The sequence below is a fragment of the Aspergillus fijiensis genome, assembly GCF_003184825.1.
Source record: "Aspergillus fijiensis CBS 313.89 unplaced genomic scaffold BO72scaffold_25, whole genome shotgun sequence".
Classification (NCBI taxonomy): Eukaryota; Fungi; Ascomycota; class Eurotiomycetes; order Eurotiales; family Aspergillaceae; genus Aspergillus; species Aspergillus fijiensis.
The window spans coordinates 151,344-166,510 of record NW_024469001.1 but is presented as its reverse complement, the minus strand read 5'-3'; the positions used below and the strand labels follow the sequence as shown (position 1 = coordinate 166,510).

The window sequence follows — 15,167 nt, the reverse complement described above, 5'->3', positions numbered from 1 at the left end:
TAGTGCTGACCGGTAGCAGCATACCGAATGGAGGGTATGGTACTCCGTATGTACAGTACTTTTGTAGAGCCACCTAACGCACTAGTAAATAGACCCATTGTGCTCCGTAGAGCATGGAGATAAGGTGGAACAAAGTCCTATTCTTCTCCAAACACTGGATCTTCGTGCAGGGACCACACACCCACTTTCACCTGAGACGTTGATGTTGTGAACTGTGCATAGTGGTGGTTTGATATCTGTTTCGGGAGGGACATCCACTGTACTGTAACTACATCTCAGTTGTAGAGCTTCATGGATGGGTCAAATCCCGGAGCGCAGAAGTCAGCTAGACTACTATCTTGCTTACTTCCACCCCCCTGTCCGTGATGGCTGAAGGGGTAAGAACCCAAAGCAGGCAGGGCTTATCAAGGTTTCATTCTGACTAAATAGGCGCATTTTCATGAATAAAGTCGGCGGTCAAAGGCGTGACGGCAGAGCTGATAAGCATTTGTCTCTCGGATGCAGTGACGAATGGGCGGTGCTGATAAGAATTCCCTGGATAGCGAAAAGTTTGGTGATTGTTATGGTTGAGCTTTGCATGTTTGAAGTACACCGTAGCCTTCTCTTCAATGTGTGCATTGTCATATCATTTATTTTTCTTTTGTCTCGAATGGACTGCTTTTTGAGTATTGTGGCGCTTGTTGCTTCCTCGGGACCTGGTGGTAACTTTTATCATAGGCTGTAGTGCCTGCCACGCTTCTGCCACAACCATCCTTCACGCTGTACTCCGTATGTAAATCACAAGCGGCTGTTCCAGCAGGAATTACCGACTCTCTGCAGACGCCCATCTGAGAGCCTTTTCTGGGTCCTTTGCGCCACGCCACGTTTCTTGTTCCGGCATAGGGAGCAAGCCTAGCGATCGATAGACAGACGCGCAACCCTTGCTGGTTCCCTCTTTTCGGGGGATTTGTGTTGCAGAGGGATTGACAGACAAATGACGGGGATGATGCATCACAATGAAATTGTTACTGGTCGAATCGACATGTACTGTAGGTATGTATGAATGTAGTCAGTAGTGAGGCAGCTGGTAAGTTATTTGAATCATGGAAAGATGACCGTGTTGGGACTAGCGCTGGTTATCCATTGATTCTGGAAGGTCTTCTCCGGCTTCTCCTGATCCAATTCTCCTCCCCCTACGGAGTACTTCCCCCGTCCCCATGTCGTCCGCCTTATCGGCGTCGCCTTCGGAGATACGGACGAGACGAGTAAGCCCACCCGATGAGAGAGAACAATAGTCATGCTTTGCCATGCTATGCCATGCTGATGTCCACGCATCCACGCAGTGAGCCGAATTATATCGTCATCACCGGCCCGGTTCGTGACTTGACTCGCGACTAAACTGTGTCATTGTGTACCAGCTCTCTGAGCCTCGCATCCTTTCCCCACTCATAGACGGATACTCCGTACAACGAACGACCAAGGTTCTTTGTACTGTATCGAGTATGAACCGCTGCCGCACTGCCATGGTGATGATCCCTGCCACCTCGCAAGCTCGAGCTCTTCCTGCAGTCGCTGGGGTGGCCCTCCTAGTGCCTTGGCCAGCAATCGTCCTTCTACACTACTGATCGCAGTGCTTGTTTCCCATTGCTCTGGTGGTCATAGCGGCTTAGAGCATAGACCAACCTCAGTGCCAGTCACATGGGATCATTATCACCAGCAGCTAGGTTACAGTGCAGCAAGAGTCCCGGTTCGCTCCCCCCGTTGAACACTGGGTGAATGGATGAGAGTGAGGACTCCCCTCTTTCTACTCCTCTTTCGTTCTTCGACCTCCTATGATCATTATGACTATTGATTGGAGCCTTCCAATAATGGCGTGGGGAGTCCCCCTTGCTGGTTGATAAGCCTCGTGTCCACCAGTAGGTCACCCATCCGTCCCCCGCCGACTATATCCCCCGATATCTAAGCCTATTAAGTTTGATGTTTATTAGCATTTTCAACGGCAATTTATTTTGATTTTATTTTATCTTTCAATCTTTTTGGGTTTGTCGTTGCACGCCTCTCGATCAAATTCCTTCGTCTTGCTTTTCTCTCTCACTCCCTTGATCTTCATTTTCCTGGTTTGTTCATTGCCCAAACGCCTTCATGGCAGCCACTTACAGATATCTGCATTGAGACATGTTCGTCCTACATGAATGTCGCCGGAAATAGTATCCTTGTCACGCTCCCCTTTTCTACTCCTCTGCTCCAAGTGGTTATATTAGATGTCCGCCCCCGCCTGTGGGGAAGCTTCGTCCTCCCACGACGACCCGAATCGCCATGAGTCCGAAATGTCAGCCCCCGTCACCTCACTGTGGTGGCCCGAGGATCGGGTGAAAGCGACCCTCTGCCCGGAGTATGTCTTCGGCCAGCTCCCTTCAAACGTCCTGCACCGTCTAGTGGCCCCGCTGCCTTGGGGAGAGGGCCTGACGAGCGAATCCTATCTCGACTGGATCATCGCCAAGGCCGGCAGGCTCTTTCTCATTCTTGTCGACATCGACATCCCCGATCGGATCTTCGCGTTGATAGACGAGTCTCTGGATGACTCGGATTTACCGTTCTCAGCCCCCAGTGTTAAGCATCTGCCTCTCTTCGCGGACGGCCCAAACCCCGACCTCGAACATAGATTCTTCCTGGCTCAATGGCGGTTCATTGTACGCGGAATTGCTGCAGGCGACCACGTGAAGTACACTCAAAACGAGGGCGTTCCGGTGGAACTCCTCCGTACGGGAACATCGCTGGTAAGGGAGGGTGTCGAAAAGGTGGTTCTAGCCGGCGCGACGTGCCGCATACTCCTGCGAACGCAAGTCACTGTCGGCGGAGCACCGCACTTCTTTGAAGAGGATGAGGTTTTGGAGGAAATCCGCTCTTTGAGGAGGTTGGCCCATGACCACGTTTATTCAATCTATGCGTCCTACTTTGTGGATAACACGGTCTGCATCCTCTTCTCTGGAGTATACGAACGCACCTTGATGTCCTTCCTCACCGACGTGCCTCAACCATTCAAACGGCTTCCGAAAAACAAGCGGCGGGAGATATTGGTCAATTGGCCGCATTGCTTGGCCGATGGGTTGTCTTGGCTGCATGCGCATAGCCATGCACATAGCGTCATCCGTCCGTCGAACATCCTGGTCGATGCTGAATTCCGAGTCTATCTAGGTCAATTCGAGGCGCTCGATACCTTGCTATCGCCGGCCAAGCTGGATGACGTCGAGTCGTATCAGTATGGCTCCCCAGAGCGCTGGGTGCGCTCGGTCAGTGTTCAGAACACCGACATAACGAGACCGTTGGTTAGTCTTCCATCTGGGAGCCGTTCGGCTCGGAAGCAGTCGGCCTCGTCAACCACACGCCCGTCTTTCCTGAGCTTGTCTCGACTCCGCAGCTCTCTGCCGTCTGATCACGAGACGGACAGTCCACGTGCAGAATCGGTCACCTCGCAGGGTACTGCCATACGCATTGGCCTGCAAGGGTCCTCTTCCTCGCGAGTCTCCTTCACCCAGTCATCCTCTTCCGGATCCAGTACTGGAAGTGTCCGCAAACGCACCATCGGATCCATCAAACGGCCCATGTTCTATACACCTTCCATCACCTCTTCCAATTCCTCGGGCTCCTCTTCCGCCTCTTCCGCTATATATCACCCAATCGGCTATCCAATTATAGGCACGAACGCTGCCATAGTCCAGACCTGGCAGACGCGCCAGACGGACCCGGAAGCCTCCGATATCTTCTCCCTCGGTGCTGTGATACTAGACATCTTTACCGTTCTCTGCAAACGCAAGCTCTCCGCCTTTGCTCATCACCGGGGAGCTAAGAATCGGACTGCCGGCCGCGGGGGCGGCGTCGCCGATTGCTCCTTTCACCTGGACCGGAACGCCGGCCAGGTATGCTCGTGGATCACGCTCCTGGACAACGACGCCAAGAAACACAAAGACCCCATTTTCCAGGTCGTTCGACCAATGCTCGATGTCGTCCGAGTCATGCTGAGCAGAGACCCAGCCGAGCGTCCCTCCGCGTTCCAGGTCGAACAGCTATTCGCGCGCGCGATCCAGAAGTTGGACGCCGCCGCCGCTACTCCGATACACTGTACCTCTAAACTGCAACACCACGCTCCACGATCGAAGAACGCCCTGCGCGTCGGCACCAACAAGAACGGCGACCTATCCTCGAACAACCTGATTGTCCCGCGCGCTGGACCGGCAGCACCGCGGTCACCGTCCTCTTTGATCAGCTCGACGGCAAGCACGGAGTACTCCCCCACCACGACCACGAGTAACTCCGGCGGACCCGTGAGTCTCAAGAGCTATCAACCCTCCTCAGCCGCCTCCGCCTCCGCGTCCAGCTCCAGCCTCCCCGACTGCTACCTGACAGATAGTCATGTCACCGCCGGCAGCGACACCGAGCCCGAACAACATGAGCGGTACATCAGTTCCAGGACGGCATCCCCATCCCCTTGGCTGGACCCCGAGTATGCATCCGGGCCGACAATGCACCATGATCCCTCGTGGAACTACAGCATCGCAATGGGGAAGAACTAACCCCGCCCCCACCTTTCACTTATTTCCTTGTGAACATAATTCCCAGCATTGCACATATCTGTACTTCTAATATCCTTAGCACCCAGCTCGTCATCGCGCAGCAATCGCCGCAGGCCCCTTCCCTCATCCTCCGCCCCCCTGATCCTCTCACCAGTATCTCCTTCGTCATTATTACCCCTTCACTCGAAACGCTTCCTGCCGATACAGTGCAGATGCGCCCTGAACCTTCAACCCACCTTCTTAATCCCGTCGTCATTCAGCCACCATCCGCCCAACTGATCACTTGCATCTCCCAGACATACTGTACATCCCCTTCTCATATTTGACAGCCATAGGATATTTTTTCTCAACCCCTAAGCTCACCCTTATCCCTTTACCCCCCTACTCCCCTTCCGGCGTGATGAGTGACGATGCATGGTTGTGCGGGCGGAGTCTCTCGGCGTGGATTGTAAAATTGTAATTGATATCTAATTTCCTCTTTGACCATTTGGCCTTTGTCTGCTTACCTAGTGGACCGCCTGTACGTATTGAAGATAGTCCAGTCCAGCTTCCCTTTGGGTGACTGAATGTGTGTAACCACTGTGCAGGAATCGCGTGCATGGAAAATCTCTTCGCGGGGTCAATGTATATTTTATGGCTATGTTTTAACTAATACTGTATTGATGAGGGGTGGCCATCCAGTGGCCAACCGCGCTTGGGCTGAGTCTACACGACAATGCATGAAGAAGATTCCAAGACAAAACATGAAGGAGGAACCGCGAATAATAAGAAATCACCTGGATTTCAAAGCAGGACAACGCCGGGACACCGTCAGAAGCGAAATACTTAAAAAAGGTTGCGTAATATACGTCAGATCACCAGGGATCATAACCACAGCGCCAGGCCTCCGACCACCGTGCACAGAGCGAGAGACACCTCGATGGCGCGGTTGAGGCTGCCCTCGCGAAGGATTGCAAAGGAACCGGCTCCGTTGCTGAGCTCGTAGGAGGGGAGGATGGTCTGCGCCGAGGACGCGGACATGGCGTCCGAGGCATCGACCTCCTTCTGCTGCCGCGGGGGTCTGTCATCCCTGGAGGAGGAGTCGCCGGCCACCGCGCCTGTCGGTGCCGCGCGGTGGGATGGGGCCGCTTGGCCTAGGGTCGGCAGCGGCGCGCTGGGGTCAACGGCCCATCCGCCGGCGGTGGAGGCGGGACACGCTGGCGGGGTGATGGTGGAGGTGGAGGCGGCGTAGTCGGATAGAGCGACGCCGGTGGGGTTCAGAGTGGCCCATTGCGCTTTGAGGTTGTCGAAGTCCGGTGCGACGGGGGTGGGTTCGCCCTGGCGGACGAAGCCATCCTGCACGAGGGGCCCGTTTGTAGTGGCCGCGGCCGCGGCGGGTGCGTCCGCGGCCGGAGGCGGTGGAGGAGGGCCGTAGTTCACTAGCCCGTAGTCGTTGGTCTCCTCGATCCACTCGTAGATCATCGAGCCTGACCAGGTGTCCGCCATTTCGGGGCCGAAGATGGCGGCCTGGTCGCCGAAGGTCCGCGGCCGCGCGACATTGCAGCCGGTCTCTGAGAAGAAGATTGGGGCGGGGTAGCCCTCAGCTTGCTTCTGGAGAGACTCATACCCGGATTGGGTGAAGGTCGACTCCCCACACCATTCGTAGGCGTTCAGGGCGAAGAAGTCCAGTCGCTCGGCGGGGTCAGACCGACAGACCAGGTAGTTCTGCAGCATGGGCCGCAGCTCTGCGATATCGGCTGCAGAGTAGCCCACGGGAATCGGGCGGTATCCCTTCTCGTCGCGGTGGGATTTCATGTCGCGAACGGCGGCTAGCACGTATGGCGCGGCCGCAGAGCCATCCTTGGTGGTGAGGACTTCGTTGCCGACGAAAAATCCGGCCGTGTTGTTATATTGTTGGAATTCATCCAGAACAGCTGCGAACCGGTCATGTTGGGTCTGGTCCCAATGAGGCTCGACCTACACGGTCATTAGTATCACGGCGACGGGGCGGTCATGTGACCTGGCATGAGGTTCTGTAGGTTGGGAACGAACCTGGGAGATCGCTGTATCGAACGTGTCCAGATCCACAAAGAGATAGATGCCTGCATCTTCGAAGGCCTTCATGCAGCCGTCGTGGTCGGCTTCAGGGTCCACATGATAGACGCGGATTGCGTTGGTGCCCAACTCAGCCATGCGGGCCGCATCTCGCGTGCATTGAGCGGTGTCAATCAAGGGATCGTCGGGAACGAGCTGATAGGCGATTCCTAGCGCCAAGGGCACTTGCGTTAGTAAGGAGTATCGGTGAAGTGGTATTGGTAGGCCGCTGCGCTGTACCTTTTATATAGTATTGCCTGCCGTCCTCATAGAAGAATTTCGAGCCCACGGCCGAAATAGTCTGGATGGCATGTGCAGCGCGAGGCACTGACGCTACGAGCAGCAGAGAGAGTGTCGCCAGCGACGGTGAGCAGCGTGCCTTCATCCTGTGCGAGTTGAGCTAATGTGCGTCGGCTTATAGCTGAGGGTGCTTCAATGTGGACGTGTGGCGGTCGTTCGTGCAGAATGGCTAATGTCGAGCAGATGAATGAGGACAAAGCGATTGTACCTGTCTGACAGACGAGTTTGCAACAGGAGCTTCGTGTGCACGAAGGCGAATCTGTGCTGGGCCAGCTACCGGGCTAGTTGTGTTCACCGAGGCAGCAGCTGCAAGGGTTCGATAGACAGTCGAACCAATTCTCCGCGATATGCAACTCGATTGAGAACAGTACAACTGAAATCACTAGAGGCCAGACATGCATCTCATGAGATATAATCGGGTTCTTTAATATGTGATGCCATGCTGCTCAACACCCTCGCGACGCGGTACCTGGGAGTTTGAGATGGCTCCCAGCCATACCGTGGCACCGTGAATTTCTGGACGGAGACATGCCTGACAATGGTATTTCCAGTAGCATGACGTCAAAGAGTATTCGCGCAGGCCTCCTTGAAGCCATTCGTGTCGGGGGATGAGCTGGAATGCAGCGGAATGGCAGACAGGGGGCGGGGAATTAAGGTAGAAGACAGAGGGAGTTGTCAAATGCCTGAGTTTCAAGCTGCCATACTGGCAACATGAATGTATGCAGGGTTCGCGTTGCAGCGACGTGAACAATGCTTTGGAGGGATTGACTATGCACAGTCAACATAGTCTCTGAAAGATAGGGAGAGCGAGAACTTGGAGCAGTGCAGTGTGCAGCCAGTCCAGGAGGTGTACGGTCACTCGGGCAGTATGATTGCCCTTCCTAATCGGGTAATTCGGGAGGGAGGAATGAACCGTCGTTGAGGGCCTGGCTCTTCAGGCCACCACAATGGAACTAAGCCGACCTCGTCCGAGGAGCGTCGGAAATTCCCGGAATGGCAAGCCGGGATCAGGTGAGCTTAGTCATTCTCCGATCTCAGACATCCCCGCCAATAATGTTGCTGCAATGTCTCAATTGTTTCCCCCCACTGCATCCCACTGCATCCCACTGTGATAATTAAAGCGCAATCTACATGTTTCTCACCTTGAGATTTGATACCCCCCAAAAGACTCCCCCGAAAAAAGGAGCAGGGGCAAAAACCATGGACCAAAAAAAGCAGCAGTTGTTCGTGTTCTTCCCGATTTGCCTCTCTGATGTCTTGGATCTTGATCTCATGTGTTGGCTTTGTTGGCTTTTGTGACGCCATACGTGAGAGACTATCGTGATGGCAGCGGGAATCGTGCCCAACTATCATTAACTATCTCGACTAGTTTGGTGGGCGGCCCAGTCTTTCCCGAGCCAGTTGGCGGCCTTCGACTGAAATTGCCCCCCCTTTTTTATGGACCTTCTATGGACCGAGTTATTCAGAGTCAACTTAGTCAAGGTTCTGCCCGGGCAGCACGAGGGGCCACTGGGTCTGGACAACGATCGAGACCCTGGCCGATCCATGGCCAGATAATGAGGATCACTGTGCGGACGAGGTCCGTTCCCTCCCTCCCACTGTCCACACAATTCCATTCATTTTCCCGGACCTGGTGGAAGGGCAGGAAGGATGCCAAAAATTGGCGGCAAAAGCATACAGGTGCTATCGGAAGCGGCGAACGTTGCACGCATCGAAGCTGCAGACCAGAGTCAGGATATTGAACGGTCGCAGGGGTGTAACGGTGTGAAGAGATTGAGAGAGATAAAGGAATTGGAGCAGTTGAATTGGATCGTCGGGGGCTTGCGTGGATGACGGGGCCTCGCCTGGGTTGGGCTGGTTTTGGCTGGGTTTGGCTGGCTTCAAGGTTCCTTTCCCGCATTCGATGCAGTGGGCATCGCTCGTCACCGTTTCATTTCCTCCTTTTCCTTTTTCATCTACAATAACCCCTCTCTCTCTCTCCCTCTCCCCTTGTCGCTGTCAATCGCGCTTATTATAATAATATTCATATTCGCTTTTGTTTCCCTTCCCCCCCCCCCCCCCCAATCTCTCTCATCCCCGGATTTTTCTCGTCACTCATCACTGGTCACTGTTGTGGTTTCGCTTGCTTATCAACCTCACTCCTCCCCTCGAGAAATCAGTCTGCTCTGTCCATTAACTCTCCAAGTAATTCTTTTTTTGGAACATGCTATCCGTGGTTCCTTCCTCCCTCATCATTGCCGTTTCAGGAAAGCTTCTCTGCCTAGTGTGCTTGCCATAATTGATTGGCCACAGATTAGTTGTGTGTGCACACTGTCTACCTCATCATAGCACCTCACCACGATCCATTCACAAGGCGACTCATTGTCGCCTCTACCAAATACCCTTTTTAAATACTACGATTGTCCCCACATAGTCCACGGGCGACTCAATTAAGAACCATGTCGACTGCCAATACTGTATCGCCATTTCGCATCTCGCACCAGGACCGCGACAACCTGGGTCGCAATGAGGCTTTTCGCATGATGCGAGAACATCTCAGGCGACAGGAATTGGGCATGAAGGCCCCAAGGTACGTGACTCTTGAAGAGGCTGGTTGTTTTGGTTATTCAAGGGCTAATTCGGGTGGATTGTAGCTTTTGCGCCTGCCACCGCAACTCCTGTCTTGCCCAGGAACAAGAGACATTCCGTCTGCATCGCGACATCATCCACACGCTGCTTCTTCCCTTGTCTCTCCTGCATCACGAAGCCTCGCGCATCGCCGCCAATGTCCTGCCCAGTCGCAAAGGAGCGGAGGCCGACCGGGCCTTCCGGGGGGAGGCACGGAGTGCCTATGCCTGGTTACACTCTATTTTGACTGAGGAACACGATTGGTACTTGACGGAGCGTTGCCCGGCGTGCATTGTCCTTCATGTGATGAATTCCGAGCCCACCATTCGCTTTATCGCCGTGGCCTGTCTCTTGTCCGACCACTTGCAAGGGACAAAGAGACGGTTGCCGAGCTTTGATTTCTGGCTCAGGTCATTGGAAGCCGCCGTCCGGGAAGATCCCTTCTGGGGCGATGATTTTTGGCCGGATATCGAATACCGCGCGTATGCGCTGACCGATAGTGTCAAGGAGCTGGTGTTGCAGTGTCTGGAGCTGCAAGCGGCGCTGGATCGGCAAGACCTGCCGCCATCAATGTCGTACCACGCCGGCTTCCACTGTGACTCGTCACGGCCGGCTGTTGTGGCCAAATCGGCCAACTGCACGCCAGTCACAATCACAATGGGCGACGAACAAAAGCTCATGGCCAAGGTCACCGCCGGTCGTGGCATGCAGTCACGTCGGACCGATCGGCCTCAACGCTTCCACACTCGCCGCCACGCGGATGCTCGCAGAAGATCCGTGACGTCTTGAAAGTGCTACCTTGGTATGGTGTCATAATCAAAGTTTCCGACCTTTGGACTTAATGGTCACGAATACGAGCGATCCACCTATCCTACCACACCCTTCCCCCCATCGAGGCATGGTTGCATGACTCCGGTTCACTCTGTCAAATGGGTCGAAAGTGATTAGCTCTGCGCGAAGCATTACTCACATGCAGTTCTATGACTCTGGTGAACACTCGAGTCGAAACTCAGATCTGGGGTGGGACGTGGCGACGGGAAGCGAACAATTTGCTATCTCCCTATATTGTGCGACCTACTACTCTCACAGATCAACCCGCCGCATTATCACGCAAGCGATCTCTACGTGGACTAGTCCTGCAAGGCTCATATGATTCGCATGGCAGCTATCAAGCTGTCGGCCTCTAGCCACGTACGCAAGGAGGTGATCCGCGGAGATGCACTTGTGCGGCGGGTATTCGTCAGCCAGAGGGCAGGGGCGGTCCAGCCAACAATTGCAGCAAGGCTGTTGCACTACGCATTGCGATGCAAGCTCGGGAGCAATGGGCCCTGTTTAGGCGGCCAGGGATTCGAATGGATGTCGAGTTTTATAGCCCACTGGGCAGTCGACCGAGGAGTTGACTCTGAGACGCGCGTCGTAACTCAACTTACTCTGTTTACACCAGATAGTGAAATACAGACCAATTGCAAATAGTCAGTTTCCAATCTAGCCACATGTGTAAACATTTACCGTAATGAGTCAAGCTGTAGCCCAAGCTACGGACATGCATCAACGGTAAGTCTGACTTGCATTTGGTGCATTGAGCGACCGAGCTAACCAATGCCGCGAGCCTTTTCCAGAAGTTCCTTGCCTTATTCATATCAGGACTTTTGAATTCAGGCTACATTTTCTCCAGTACTACTTATCTTGATGGCATGATGCTAAGCACTACATGAGCACATGAGTACATGATACTTCTCTTGAACATTCCATGATGTTGTGCGACCGCAGCTCTGGGCTTTCTTCCAAATGGGCCGAGTCATCAATTCTTCATCCCATTGGCAAGCGCAAGGCGTTATGAAACAGGCTCCTTCAAAGGACGTTATCATCAGTGCCACAAGCGAGACATGGTCAGCTTGTCCTTACATCCTGTGATGTTCGATCAGTGGAAACTGCCATTGCCAACACACGCAAAGATAAGGCATCTGCTTCGGGAGCATCCTTGTTTCAAGGTTCGGCTGGAATGATCACCAACAGCGGAAGTAGGGAGGTTCGACGCTGTTGTTGTCTATCTGCCTGTCTCGCCTTGGAGCTACTAGGTAGGATTGTCCCTGTCTCTAGGTGCGTGAGTAAGGGTATGTTATCTCGATTATGGATGGTTCCTTCCCGGGTCTTCACTACACGAATTCTCGTTCGCGAGCTTGATGGTACATTGCCACTGTGCCGTGGATGATTTCGTAGTGAATCTCAACTTTAGTCGTGCTGTACGCACGGCCTCCCGATTCTCGCCGTATACCTACGGACTTGGACATGAAGTGAAGAAACGCAATGCTGCATGGTCCCATCATGTCATGTCATTCTACTTCAAATCCTTGGCAGTGTTAGGAACGTCAGCAACGACTCACAACAACATCCCTCTCTATCCCTGCCCGCTGGAGGGAAGACTCGGAGCCGCTGATCCTCGTCACCTCTCTTTCTCTCTCTCGCTCCTTCAGACTCTTACCTTGCCCAGTTGGCATCTGGGGGATTGTCGCTGGATGTTTGGTATATTGTCTTACTTACCCTGCATATATAGCTGATTGCGTGGGTCCCAGGATTCATGGACACATGTGATGAATACCAGTATGTTTGTCCCGTCTGAGTACTGCGTTTCATATGAGGCTGAGGTGTACCTGCTCCAGCCCTGGTGCTTCCGGCTGGCTGCTACCTATGAGGGAGGGTGGGGGCTATATACTATTTCCTAGTAATGATACATGCCGCAGGGTTTAGCATTGTTGCCCGTTCCGGAGTGAGCAGCAGCCTCGTGGGGAGGAAAGGGGGCTTTGTTGGATAGGGTTGTCCTGAATGCTGGTGACGATGGTGATGGTTGGCTGATGAGACGATTCTCTCGAAAGCGAAATTGAACATTGAAGAGGTAGGCAGGTAGGCAGGGTGCGCCGCCATCCATTGCCCCGGGTCCGCCGTATCATCCCCCCCCCTCCCCCCGGAGACTCTGGCGTTGGCGCTATGTTGAGCAAGGTTTGAGCTAGGGATCCTGCGGGAGAGGGGGGGAAGGGCATGTGAGGGCGGTCCTTTATCTGGTGAAGTTCACGAGAGTTATTTCCTTGGTTGTTGATTGTCGAAGGCTGGGCACGGAGTCTGATCCATCCATCAGGCTGAAGGAATTGTTTTCCTATATCTGTGCTTGATATGTGTTGATTATAAACGCGAGGGTTCGAGGACTGTTGTCGGAATTCATCGCTGCACTAAGTGTAAGTGCAAAGAACATGCCGTAAGATTGAGACAGCAGGGCCGTGATCCTGTCATTGCTGCACGGTTGAGAAGTCATTGCCAGTCTGTTTATCGCAACATCAATTTGAAATCATATATCTGCATTGATATCACGGCTGTAGAGGATCAGTGTATAGCTAGCACCGAATACATAAATCCAGCATCAGCCGGATATTCTCACCTCGGGTTGTTGCTCGCAGTTCTGAGCGGACAAGGTAGAAGAAGTAGGAAGCAACAATCCCACCCATAATTCTGACATCCATATTTCACAAGAAACACGAAGTAGTAGAGCATTGACATCCACTTCGACCTATCGTCATTCCAGGGCAACTGAACCCCGGGCGTCGAACAATATCAAGCATAGTATAGATAAACTATCGGCAATTCATCGACCCCAGCTCTCGGACCCCTGTCCGGGGACTTGACTGCGAGTACGGAGTACTAACCAAATTATTCTCCAGCAAGTCGCAGCAAACTAACTACTGCCTCAGCTGCATGCAGCCCGGATTGACATCGACCTAGAGACCGAACATGCAGCCTATCTCCTTGTCCATTGTTTCCCCCCAAAAACTAAACAAAAGAATACTGATCCCATAGTAGGTGACCTACAGATCGAATCAACCAAATCCCCTTCGGCGTCGAGACCCGTCCGTGACCCCGGCACAACCTCCCTCTTTCGTCCGGTGGCGTTTTCTTCCCTTCGAGTCCCTTCCTCCAGAAACCCCCGTATGTCCAGGGGAAACAATAAAGGAAAGAGACCCGAGCGGCCGGGCATTGGCCAGGCCAGGGACGGGAGGCAACCATTGAAGTGGGAGGGTGTATACGTATACCTAACGTGCCGTACCACGACCAACTCTAAATGAGATGACGGGGCGGGATCAAATTGGGAGGGGGGCCGTTTTTAATATATTCCGACAACAATTGCGGGCTTCAGGTTGATGATGAATGATGAATGCGATCGGGAGGGGATGTGGTTGTCGACGGCTTGATTGGGTATTTGTGTTCACAAGCGATATTGGGGCGTGGAGTTGGGATGAGGAATTTTCATCTATGTATGTATGTAAAGTACGTGGAAAATCTGGGTTTGTGGGGTAGTGGGTTGGCTTGTGTCGGGTTGATTAAAAGTGTTTTTTTTGGGGGACGGTGTATGTTGTTGGATGGGGTTGAGGTTGGGAGGTTGCGTGGTTGGTTCTCTTATGAGTACCTAGCCGTGAGGATTTGGGGTGGGTAGTGATCGGGTTTGGATCATCTGATAACAATTATTTTGTAACTTGGTACTGTTTGTGGATGGGGGGATGGTGTTGATCTTGGGATATAGGGTGTGGTAAGTTGGTGATCCTGTATTGGGAAAGATACTGCCACGGGTCGGAGTAGATGAAGGGTGCATCGCATGGCATTGCAAATAGTAGGTAGAGAGACTGCCAGCACCGCTCTTTTGGAACGGACTCGACCTTTCTACATAAGTTATGATTATCGCAACCTAGCTCCTCTAATGCGTGCACACATACGGAGTATGTATGTGGCCACTTTGGTGATTCCCGTGACTTGGTCATAATCCATCATTTTATTATTCTGGGGGGTACTATCGAGGACCATCAACTCTAACCATGATCAACATGACTTACGGAGTACTGTGTACATACTTGTAGTCCAGTACATGGAATTTGAACAAGAGAATCTAGACTCTCGGGTCAGACTCCTCCCTCCCTTGTCAGTTGTCACCATCGAAGGAAACAGGATTGCGGCGGAGATCTACAAGATAATCTTACTCTTGGTCGTTCATACATTGATTCCTGCAAATCTATGGGAAGCAAACAATATCCCCGTATTCGTTCATCTTTAGTCATTTGTGCTTCTTGTTGTTCCCATCAAGCAAGTCTACCGAGCACACATCCCAGAAAAGAAGGGGACAAGGACCAGGTGATACGTGCACACACCCTTGGGTCTGTTGATGACTGGTGACAGGACTTTGACAGTGCCAGCCAGTGCCAGTGCCGCCCGTCAACCACACAGTTGGGAAGCGCAATCTCCCTGACCCATAGGTGGGGGAAATCTATCCGTCATGGATTCTGTTTCCTGTGGTGCAGTGCAGTGGTGCAGTGGTGTAGTGGTCTTTAGCGAAATGAATTGGAGTATTGTGTACTGTACGTGCATCCATGAAATCCTGACCTCATTGTTGTTGTAGAAAAGGTCATGCAATTTTACTGCAGACCCAATGACCCATAATGTAACTCCACCACTAGACCAGGTACTGTACAAGCAAGCCCCCCTTCCCCCTATCAATGTCAATGAATTTTTCCCTATCCCCGTGGTTTTGTGGATGTTCATGTTTTCCTCTTTAGTTTTAGCTACGCTAAACCTTGAAGACTTGTTGACACAAAAAAAAAA

The 15,167-nt window shown here is 52.9% G+C and overlaps 3 protein-coding genes across 3 annotated transcripts; 2 read left to right on the top strand and 1 right to left on the bottom strand.

Moving 5' to 3' along the window:
• Positions 1-1,744: 1,744 nt before the first annotated feature.
• BO72DRAFT_116838 (protein kinase domain-containing protein) lies at positions 1,745-4,741 on the top strand. The gene is made up of 2 exons (XM_040938981.1): positions 1,745-1,895; positions 2,153-4,741. The coding sequence occupies exon 2, from the start codon at positions 2,241-2,243 to the stop codon at positions 4,548-4,550; it is 2,310 nt and encodes a 769-aa protein (XP_040800976.1). The 5' UTR covers positions 1,745-1,895; positions 2,153-2,240; the 3' UTR covers positions 4,551-4,741.
• A 428-nt stretch (positions 4,742-5,169) lies between these two features.
• Positions 5,170-6,917, bottom strand: gel6 (putative 1,3-beta-glucanosyltransferase). The gene is made up of 2 exons (XM_040944768.1): positions 6,582-6,917; positions 5,170-6,506 (listed from the first exon to the last, which is right to left on the bottom strand). Exons 1-2 carry the CDS (start codon positions 6,720-6,722, stop codon positions 5,415-5,417), a joined length of 1,233 nt encoding a protein of 410 aa, XP_040800975.1. The 5' UTR covers positions 6,723-6,917; the 3' UTR covers positions 5,170-5,414.
• Positions 6,918-9,092: 2,175 nt separating this feature from the next.
• Positions 9,093-10,499, top strand: BO72DRAFT_116727 (uncharacterized protein). Its single transcript, XM_040938980.1, has 2 exons — positions 9,093-9,492; positions 9,557-10,499. Exons 1-2 carry the CDS (start codon positions 9,362-9,364, stop codon positions 10,317-10,319), a joined length of 894 nt encoding a protein of 297 aa, XP_040800974.1. The 5' UTR covers positions 9,093-9,361; the 3' UTR covers positions 10,320-10,499.
• The last annotated feature ends 4,668 nt before the right edge of the window (positions 10,500-15,167 follow it).

What these genes read in the sequence shown, in the direction of transcription:
- BO72DRAFT_116838 (XM_040938981.1), top strand. Translation starts at nt 2,241, where the DNA reads ATGTCCGCCCCCGCCTGTGGGGAAGCTTCGTCCTCCCACGACGACCCG.
- gel6 (XM_040944768.1), bottom strand. Translation starts at nt 6,722, where the DNA reads ATGGCTGAGTTGGGCACCAACGCAATCCGCGTCTATCATGTGGACCCT. An exon ending in TCGATACAGCGATCTCCCAG is followed by an intron (nt 6,507 to 6,581) that starts GTTCGTTCCCAA and finishes ATGACCGTGTAG; the next exon opens with GTCGAGCCTCATTGGGACCA.
- BO72DRAFT_116727 (XM_040938980.1), top strand. Translation starts at nt 9,362, where the DNA reads ATGTCGACTGCCAATACTGTATCGCCATTTCGCATCTCGCACCAGGAC. An exon ending in TTGGGCATGAAGGCCCCAAG is followed by an intron (nt 9,493 to 9,556) that starts GTACGTGACTCT and finishes GGTGGATTGTAG; the next exon opens with CTTTTGCGCCTGCCACCGCA.